General features: G+C 37.9%; 1 protein-coding gene across 1 annotated transcript in view; it reads left to right on the top strand.

The window, feature by feature from the left end:
• The window catches only part of LOC128640465 (cilia- and flagella-associated protein 46-like), a 638,812-nt gene extending 632,344 nt beyond the window's left edge, over positions 1 to 6,468 (top strand). Inside the window, exon 68 of the mRNA XM_053692944.1 lies at positions 6,290 to 6,468. Coding sequence (XP_053548919.1) covers positions 6,290 to 6,423 — 134 coding nt within the window. The 3' untranslated portion in view covers positions 6,424 to 6,468. The remainder of the gene's footprint in view (positions 1 to 6,289) is intronic.
• Positions 6,469 to 11,094: the final 4,626 nt, after the last annotated feature.

Raw genomic sequence — 11,094 nt, forward strand, 5'->3', positions numbered from 1 at the left:
ATTAAAATGCCACAACTATGCAATCTTCACCTTCAGATTATTATTGTCACACTCCATTGTACTCCTATGCCCAGCTCCCTGCTCTTGTTTTTGTTGAGGGTCCTGGAGCCTCTGCTGAAAAGGCCTATGGATAATAAAGTGTACTGGGTGTCTGATCAATTTTTTTTTTGATTTCCCGGTTGCAAGTAATTATCTCAGTGTTTCTAAAATCAATGCCTTTCCTGTAATCTATAATTCAAAAAGATTGACATATGTCCTCTTTCATGCTGTTGTTTCAGTTGCGGCTCCGGGACCCTCGTATTAACAAGGCCTGAGCATAAATAAGTGTCACGGCTGTCTAATCAATGTTTTTGTCTAATTTCACGGTTGCAAATAATGATCTGTGGGTTTCTAAAATCAATGCCTTTCCTGTAATCTTTTATTCAAAAGGATGACATATCTCCTCTTTCATGCTGTTGTTTCGGTTGAGGCTCCGGGACCCTCGTATTAAAAAGGCCTGAGCATAATTAAGTGTCACGGGTGTGTAATCAATTTTTTTTTCTAAATTCACGGTTGCAAATAATGATCTGTGGGTTTCTAAAATCAATGCCTTTCCTGTAATCTTTTATTCAAAAGGATGACATATCTCCTCTTTCATGCTGTTGTTTCGGTTGAGCCTCCGGGACCCTCGTATTAAAAAGGCCTGAGCATAAATAAGTGTCACGGCTGTCTAATCAATGTTTTTGTGTAATTTCATGGTTGCAAATAATGATCTGTGGCTTTCTAAAATCAATGCCTTTCCTGTAATCTATTATTCAAAAGAATGACATATCTCCTCTTTCATGCTGTTGTTTCGGTTGAGGCTCCGGGACCCTCGTATTAAAAAGGCCTGAGCATAAATAAGTGTGACGGCTGTGTAATCAATTTTTTTTTCTAAATTCACGGTTGCAAATAATGATCTGTGGGTTTCTAAAATCAATGCCTTTCCTGTAATCTTTTATTCAAAAGGATGACATATCTCCTCTTTCATGCTGTTTCGGTTGAGGCTCCGGGACCCTCGTATTAAAAAGGCCTGAGCATAAATAAGTGTCACTGCTGTCTAATCAATGTTTTTGTCTAATTTCCCGGTTGCAAATAATGATCTGTGGCTTTCTAAAATCAATGCCTTTCCTGTAATCTTTTATTCAAAAGGATGACATATCTCCTCTTTCATGCTGTTGTTTCGGTTGAGGCTCCGGGACCCTCGTATTAAAAAGGCCTGAGCATAAATAAGTGTCACGGCTGTGTAATCAATTTTTTTTTCTAAATTCACGGTTGCAAATAATGATCTGTGGGTTTCTAAAATCAATGCCTTTCCTGTAATCTTTTATTCAAAAGGATGACATATCTCATCTTTCATGCCTTTGTTTCGGTTGAGGCTCCAGGACCCTCGTATTAAAAAGGCCTGAGCATAAATAAGTGTGACGGGTGTGTAATCAATTTTTTTTTCTAAATTCACGGTTGCAAATAATGATCTGTGGGTTTCTAAAATCAATGCCTTTCCTGTAATCTTTTATTCAAAAGGATGACATATCTCCTCTTTCATGCTGTTGTTTCGGTTGAGGCTCCGGGACCCTCGTATTAAAAAGGCCTGAGCATATATAAGTGTCACGGCTGTGTAATCATTTTTTTTTTCTAAATTCACGGTTGCAAATAATGATCTGTGGGTTTCTAAAATCAATGCCTTTACTGTAATCTTTTATTCAAAAGGATGACAGTACTACCAAAATACAGCCAATGAAGGGCCTTAGGAAGACTGAGCCAAGGTTGGATTGTAGTATTTGGTTAGGCTAATCATGATGGCCATGTAGACCACCACCACCGAGAGTCCTGGAAGTAACAGGGATGATGAGATGAAAGAGCTAAGAATAGTAGAACTTGAAACAACAGAGTTAGCCATGGGTGTTAGTGCAAAACCGCTTGGCTTTTTTTTGGCTTTGGGTGCGGCTATTCATGCAGGCCATATAGAGCTGACAACATTCGGTGTCGTATCAGCTATTAAACTAATAAGAACAGTACTACCAAAATACAGCCAATGAAGGGCCTTAGGAAGACTGAGCCAAGGTTGGATTGTAGTATTTGGGTAGGCTAATCATGATGGCCATGTAGACCACCATAGTAATAAGAACAGTACTAGCAAAATACAGCCAATGAAGGGCCTTAGGAAGACTGAGCCAAGGTTGGATTGTAGTATTTGGTTAGGCTAATCATGATGGCCATGTAGACCACCACCACCGAGAGTCCTGGAAGTAACAGGGATGATGAGATGAAAGTGCTAAGAATAGTACTACTTGAAACAACAGAGTTAGCCATGGGTGTTAATCCAAGACCGCTTGGATTTATTTTTGTATTGGGTGCAGCTAATCATGCAGGCCATATAGAGCTGACAACATTCGGTGTTGTATCAGCTATAAAAATAATAAGAACTGTACTACCAAAATACAGCCAATGAAGGGCCTTAGGAAGACTGGGCCAAGGTTGGATTGTAGTATTTGGTTAGGCTAATCATGATGGCCATGTAGACCACCACCACCGAGAGTCCTGGAAGTAACAGGGATGATGAGATGAAAGAGCTAAGAATAGTAGAACTTGAAACAACAGAGTTAGCCATGGGTGTTAGTGCAAAACCGCTTGGCTTTTTTTTGGCTTTGGGTGCGGCTATTCATGCAGGCCATATAGAGCTGACAACATTCGGTGTCGTATCAGCTATTAAACTAATAAGAACAGTACTACCAAAATACAGCCAATGAAGGGCCTTAGGAAGACTGGGCCAAGGTTGGATTGTAGTATTTGGTTAGGCTAATCATGATGGCCATGTAGACCACCACCACCGAGAGTCCTGGAAGTAACAGGGATGATGAGATGAAAGAGCTAAGAATAGTAGAACTTGAAACAACAGAGTTAGCCATGGGTGTTAGTGCAAAACCGCTTGGCTTTCTTTTGGCTTTGGGTGCGGCTATTCATGCAGGCCATATAGAGCTGACAACATTCGGTGTCGTATCAGCTATTAAACTAATAAGAACAGTACTACCAAAATACAGCCAATGAAGGGCCTTAGGAAGACTGAGCCAAGGTTGGATTGTAGTATTTGGTTAGGCTAATCATGATGGCCATGTAGACCACCATAGTAATAAGAACAGTACTAGCAAAATACAGCCAATGAAGGGCCTTAGGAAGACTGAGCCAAGGTTGGATTGTAGTATTTGGTTAGGCTAATCATGATGGCCATGTAGACCACCACCACCGAGAGTCCTGGAAGTAACAGGGATGATGAGATGAAAGTGCTAAGAATAGTACTACTTGAAACAACAGAGTTAGCCATGGGTGTTAATCCAAGACCGCTTGGATTTATTTTTGTATTGGGTGCAGCTAATCATGCAGGCCATATAGAGCTGACAACATTCAGTGTTGTATCAGCTATAAAAATAATAAGAACTGTACTATCAAAATACAGACAATGAAGGGCCTATGAAGACTGAGCAAAGGTTGGATTGTAGTATTTTGTTCGGCTAATCATGATGGCCATGTAGACCGCCCGTAACAGGGATGAAAGTGCTAAGAATAGTACTAATTGAAACAACAGAGTTAGCCATGGGTGTTAGTCTAAGACCACTCAGCTTTTTTTGGGGTTTGGGTGCAGCTAATCATGAAGGACAGATAGACCTGCCACCATTTGGTGTTGTAACAGGTATGAAAATGCAAAGAACAGTACTACATAACACAACCTACTTACCATGGGTCCCAGAACATATGTTTGGTTGTTATATTTTGTAAAGGTAATCATGCAGGCCATATAGACCTCCACCGATAGGGTGAGTATGAGTAACAGCTATTAAAATGCGAAGGACATTACTAATTAACACAACATAGTTACCATGGGTCGCAGACCAAGAGCAGATGTCTTATTATTATATTTTGTATGGGTAATCATCCAGGCCGTATAGACCTCACCAAATAGGGGGAGTTACAGAGATTAAAGTGCTAAGAATGGTAGTACTTAAAACACAACCTCATTAAAATAGGTAGCAGACCACATGTCTTATTATTATAATTTTTCAGGGTAATCTGGCAGGCCATATAGAACTCCCACGATAGGGGGGGGGGGAACAGGGATTAAAGTGCTAAGAAAAGTACTAATTGACACAAGCTAGTTGGGTCCAAGAACGCATGTTTGATTATTAGAATTTATTAGGGTAATTATATATCTAACAAATATATCTATTTCTCTTCTATCGATTCTATCTAACTATCAATCTATGTATATCTATCTATCCTATCTATCACTATCAATTTATCTTCTGTCCGGGATGTTTTGAGACAGCCATTTTGGGAATGTTAGTTGATTTAGACCCATTATGGCTTAAAAGCAGACTCTGCATCAACTATGTAATTTTCCATGGGAGTTTTGCCAGGGATCCCCCTCCAGCATGCAACAGTCCAGGTGTTAGGACCATTGAAACAACTTTTCCATCACTATTGTGGCCAGAAAGAGTCCTTGTAGTTTTTAAAGTTCGCCTGCCTATTGAATTCAATGGCGGTTCGCGCGGTTCGCGCGTTCACGAACAATACCGGAGGTTCGAGTCCGCGGTTCGCGAACCGAAAATTTTAGGTTCGCGACATCACTAATGGTGAGTAGTAACAATGGCATTGGAGTTATATACCCAGCAGTTTAGTGCCTCTCTTGTTACAACTAGGTATGGGCGAATGTTTCTAAAAATTAGAAATTTAAAACGAATTTTGATACGTTCGTTCGAATCGAATTTCGAATGTTTAAATAACATTCTATCATTCTATTTTAGAATTTTCGTTTTCAAATTTTTCAATAGAATTCGAAAATATTTGTTCGAATAATAGAATGTTTAGCTATGTATTCATTCAATTTTGAAATGTAATATTCGAATTCGAATGTGACATTCAAATTCGAAATAGTATTTCTAGTCTAATACTGTGTTTTAAATGTAATATTCAAATTTGAATGTGACATTCGAATTCAAATCTGACATTCGAATTCGAAATAGTATTTCTAGTTTACAACTGTGTTTAATAAATGTGATATTTGATTTGAATGTGATATTCGATTCGAATGTGACATTTGAATTCGAAATAGTGTTTCTAGTCTACAATTGTGTTTTATAAATGCAATAATCGAATTTGAAAGTGACATTCGAAGACTGTAAATAACATTCGAAAATCGAATTTTTAAGAATATTCATTCTTATCAACATTCTATTATGTAAATCGAATTTCTACAATAACATTCGTTCTAACATTCGAATTTGAATATAAACACATTCGCCCATGCCTAGTTACAACTGGTAAGGGAAGAGGTTCTGAGAGTAACTAAGTAGGAATTGGGATTCTTGTATATTAAATGAAGAAACTAGGTGGATGTGAGGTAGAGTGTTAAAGGACCCCTAAATACAGTAGCGTTGCATAATTAACATGTGCATAATAAAACGACAATGATTTAAAACCTACTCCGAATTTCAAATAAGCAGCTGTGCACTGCTGCTCCTTTCAGCAAAGGTTACCAAGAAAATGAAGCAAATTGATAACAGAAGTAAATTGGAAAGTCTTTCAAAATTGTATTTTTTCTCTGAATGATGAAAGAAAGACAAAAGGTTTTTATATCTCTTTCAAGAGACAGTAAACATTCATTTTTTTGTTGCTATTGCAGGTATATGTTGCTAACATGTTTGTTATCTGTGGGTTGGTTAAAAATCAACCTGCCCATCACTGGTTATGTTCTTATTCCTTGACTGCCCATTCTTTTGTGATTTGTTTTTAATAAATCTGTTGCAGGAGGGTATGGCCAATCAGCACGCCATTTAATCTAAGCAGTGTGTACAGCCCTGTATCTCTGCTTTTAATGCTGTGCATAACCTGCTTAGCATAGCAGGGAACAGATGAAACAGGGCAGTCTGTTTAGTTTTAATGAGTCTGGTAGTTCAGCTCCTGACTGGATTTGCCACCCAACTAATCAACTGTTAAAGGGACATTAAACCCAATGTGTCCAGCTATCTTCCAGTAGTGCATTGCTGCTCCTTCAACAAAGGATACCAAGAGAATTAAGCAGATTAGATAGTAGAAGTAAACTAAAACGTTTTTTAAAAGGATATTCTGAATCTGAAATAAACATTTTGGGGTTTTTATGTCCCTTTAAGGTCTCCTGCAAATATAATAAAACTAATACCCATAAGTAATAAAATTGACTAACATAATGTGTTTTATACGTGCCTTGTTGGTGAAATGATACCCTTGTATTTTGTAGTGAATGAAGACCAGAGCTTTTCTGATGATAAACAAGAAATGACAAAGCCCACATGTCTACAAAGACTTTCAGCATGGAATCCATCACCTTTTAACTATGTGCTTTATGGTCTTCCCAACCTGGTTGTTATGTAATACTTTACTTATGGTAATGAAATAAAGTTGTGCTTATTATTCGAATGGTCAGTGGTGTCTTTACTATGTTTTGCACAGATTAGCTTAGGAATTTTTTGAGAGATTTCAGTAATACATAACTAATGGATTAAATAAATTAACAGTTATTTTAAATTTGGTTGGTAAAACATGATTTATTTTATTAATAGTAACTCACCAAATTGTGCATGTAAGACAAGTCTTTTTATCTCATTTCACACACTTTACTTTAACACTGCTATAATACCAGTTAGGGAATGTTAATTGAAGCCGAATTTAATGTCCTTAAGCCAAATGCTGTATCTACCCTATTCCATTTGCTGCTTTCTTTAATTGTGACAAATATTTACTGGTCGTTTTTTACACCTCCGTTCATGAATTTTAAATAAATCTACCAGCATTGATCGTTACTAGACTTGTGCGCAGTGGAAAAATTTGTTTCGGACCGATTCAGATTTTTTCGAATTTCGTTTTCGGAGCGATTCGAATTCGGATACATAAGAATGTATTAATTTCGAATTTGAATAAATTTGGATGTATTTGGTTTGGATTCGATTTGTAAATTCAGAAGTTCGGTATGTGTTAGGTGAGATGTGCTGTGTATTGGACTAGTATTATGTACTGTATATTAGGTGTAACCCATCTGAATCAACATGAGTACCAACCTCACAGGTACCAGCTACACAATATGCACAGAGCTAGCAGAGGTATATAACCTAATATACAGTACATAATACTAGTGTAATACACAGCACATCCCACCTAAGTACCAACCTCACAGGTACCAGCTACACAATGTGCCCTGCACAGAGCTAGCAGAGTGATATAACCTAATATACTGTACAATACTAGTGTAATTGTGATTAGTCCATGGCCATTTGAGTGTAACGAATAAATCCAAACTAATTCGGATTTATTCATTACAAATGCATTCAGATTAGTTTAGTTTCGTTGCTAGGGTAATTCGGAAACTCAAATTGATCCGAAGCTCCGAATTTGACAAATTTGTCCGAATTTCGATTTGGAACAAAATGAAACACACGTCTAATCCTTGCTACTTCAACTATTAAGGGCTCGAATAAGAGTGGCACGCTAACTGTTGTGCACAAGCTTAAAGGGGTTTATCATGGCTCTTTGCACGCACGTCGAAAGTAAATATGTTTGCTTGAGCACTATTGAATTTAACGTGTGTCTGGATATTGTGACTTCAGAGCTCTTGTTAACTGTTATGCAATTTAAAAAAGTTGCACAAAACAGATCAAAAATACATTTAAAAGTACAGTTACACTCAAAATAACACTAATAAAAATTATTTCAAAAAAATTGCATGCAAAAGGGCTCATATGAGGTCTCAGGGTGTTAGGAAAAAAAAGACTGCAAAGTGCTTTAACAGAGATACATACATATACATGTCTATGTATGTATGTGTGTGTGTATATATGTATGTGTGTATATATATATATATATATATATATATATCGTGGTAGGCAGGCCAGGAACTGTGCTCAGAGAAAGGGAGACTTATGGTGTAGTATGTTCACAATTGTCGCAATGTTCACAATTGTCAGTTTGAAACATGCAATTGAACACTTGCTCACCTATTTTAACCTCAAACATATGAGGTATGAATTGTGCACGGAGGGGATATTTATCCCTATCTGTGGTAAAGGTGATAGTTTTTTATATTTGCATCCACCTCTTGAAGTATGGTTTTATCAGCTCTCTGGAGTATGATGACTTCCTTGTCTTGGGCGTGTCCCTTACGCGTTTCGTGAATTGAATTCACCTTGTCAGTGGGTACGGTCCGGTGAGACCAACAAGGAAATGGCAGCAGAAAGTACCGCCGTGCTGTGTCATGCTGTGTTTGCATGCAAACCCGATTGCATATTCTCATGTGTGCTAACCCGACATGAAAATATGAATATTTCACTTTCCAATGTCTTAACATAAGAGAATATGCTCTACATATACTGTATCTGATGTTTTTTGCATAAATATATATTTATACATATATACATACATTATTATATATAGGTATAGATATATACAGACATATAAAGAAATATCTATTTATAAATATTTATAACATATTCCCTATGTGCACAACATTAGAATGTGAAATATTTACAGTAAATACATAGTTAAACACTTTATTAAATATGAATAATGTATAAATATGCTTTTACAGGTTTTTATCTACTTCACTGCAAAGGGCTTCACTTATATATGTCTATAAATGTGTGCATATGTATTTATGTGTGTATATGTGTATATATGTCTGTAAATGCATACAGTATATACACATATAAATGTATATGTATGTCTATGTTAAAGTCCTTTGCCTGCCTTTTTTTCTCTTACACCTGAGACCTCATAACCTTGAGCCCTTACAACTTTTGTGTGCAATATTTTTTTGAATACTTTTAATGAGATAGTGTTATTATGAGTGTAACTGTACTTTGTAATGTATTTTTTTATGTGTTTTGTGCAACTTTTTTGCTTCTTAAAACAGTTAACCAAAACTCTGAGGAGTGATTTACTCATTCTAGTGTAAATCACGAATGCGCTCAAGCAATCACGTTTACTTTCAATTTGTAATACCAGCGGTTAACCCGACAAGCGCAAACACCTGCAAAACAAAAAACCCTTATTGCTCGTGCATAACTGCTCCACTCGTAATCTGGCCCTTATTAAAGTTTTTAACTGTGTATTTACTGTAACTAGTTCACATTTCAATGTTCTTCTAATAGGGATATATCATCTAAGTATTTTTAAATAGATATTCCAATATATCTGTATATATCTATTTATCTGTATCTATATATATATATTTTTATATATATATATATATATATATATATATCTTTATCAGACCAACAATTGTGCAAAGGAAAACAAACATTTTATACCCATAGAGACCCCACCCACTGTGCAAAAAAACGCTAACTGTTGCCATAGCAATCATTGACCAAACAAATACATTGTTGTTAATACCAATTACTAATCATGTGTTTATATTTGACCCTTCCACTAGGCATTTTATATATAATGAAAACACAACACCAAAATGGGGTACAAAGGCCACAGCTTTTTATTGATAAAAAAACACATATAACAAGTGATAAATAACCAAACACTTAAACCCAAAAAACAGAGCTTGCCCATAGCAGTCACAGATTCTCAATTTTCCAAATCATTCCTTACCAACCTCTCTCCTGCCTATCCAGAAGGTACCCATAACTGCTATTCCACCAGGCAAGCACTCCGCCACAGGCAAATGCCTACTGCCGTGCCCCGCCAACCAACCCCAAGGCCTTTGAAACCCCCTCCTTTATATTAAAATTGAACAAGTGCAGTCCAACCTCATTTAAGTGAACCCCATCTCGAAGGAAAAAACATTTGCCAGAATCCCCTTCAAACTCTACATGCCATAATGACAGCCCGCCCCATTTCTTAACAAAACCACTCATCATCCTGTTAACTTTCCTTCGAGATGTATCCAGCTTTTTAACATCCCACGCCGCCCTCCAAGCCAAACGCGGCTCAATTTCCGACCACAATATCACAAACCTCAGGAACAGCTCCAACAACCTCCTAACATCCCTCTTCATTCCATCCACCAACTCCTTCTGCGAGATAAAACCCAAATCATTTCCCCCAACATGAATTAACAGTATATCGGGCGGACAAAAAAGCCTTGCATATTCTATTACTTTTACTAGCAACTGGTCCCACCTCATGCCTCTGAAACCTAGCCATCGAATGCTGACTTTTTCGGGCGACCAACCCAGCTGCACCCCCAACTCTTTAACAGCTGCTGCCTTCCTCACCCAGTATATATACGAATGGCCCATCAGCCAACAATGAACCGGACCTGCGTAAATAAAACAACAACACATCAACAATACTAAACCAATGCTGGCCTAATGTATGACACATAACGGTTAGAAATCCACCTCCCAATTCTTTTGATCCCCGCAACCTCTACCCCAAGGCGCGAGCCTCCTTAGCCGACCCTATCCTAAATGAGTGTGTCCCAAACTCCCCCGGCTTCAAACCCAACAGACCCACACACTTCTTAAAAACTGTCTGGAATTGAAATTGGGACAGGGATGTCCCATCAATGTGAATAAAAAGAGGGCCGATTATCTGGGGCCTAACTCTCAAATATTCCAGACACCCCTGCACTAGACAACACCCCCCCCATGGCCCTCAAAGATATCTGACAACCTCTCCTTGCCTGATCGGTTTTTGACCTCCTCAACCATATATCTAATACACCCTTGCATACTGATACATCAGCCCTCTGCATCCCTCCTTTGTCCCTTTTATTCTTTCCTACCACACTCTAAAGGCCCCAAAAAAAGCCACCACATAAACCAACCGGAACAGCTTGTATTCATAATCCGATGAACAGACCTCCCGCAGTTTACCCACTATCCTCAGTAAAACAGAATAAACCACAGGCCTCCTGCCATCTGGCACCACTCTTCCTTTACACAAACTCCTGGCTGCCAACCTGACCATAAACCTTTTGGACACGTCCTCCCACCCCATCAGTTGGAATAAAAACGCCAATGCCGCTAACCTTCTCTTGTTCATGGATCTTGAGACCCCTACTCTCTGCTATTCCAACATCCAGTCCAGGATTGC

The sequence above is a fragment of the Bombina bombina genome, chromosome 9, assembly GCF_027579735.1.
Source record: "Bombina bombina isolate aBomBom1 chromosome 9, aBomBom1.pri, whole genome shotgun sequence".
Classification (NCBI taxonomy): domain Eukaryota; kingdom Metazoa; phylum Chordata; class Amphibia; order Anura; family Bombinatoridae; genus Bombina; species Bombina bombina.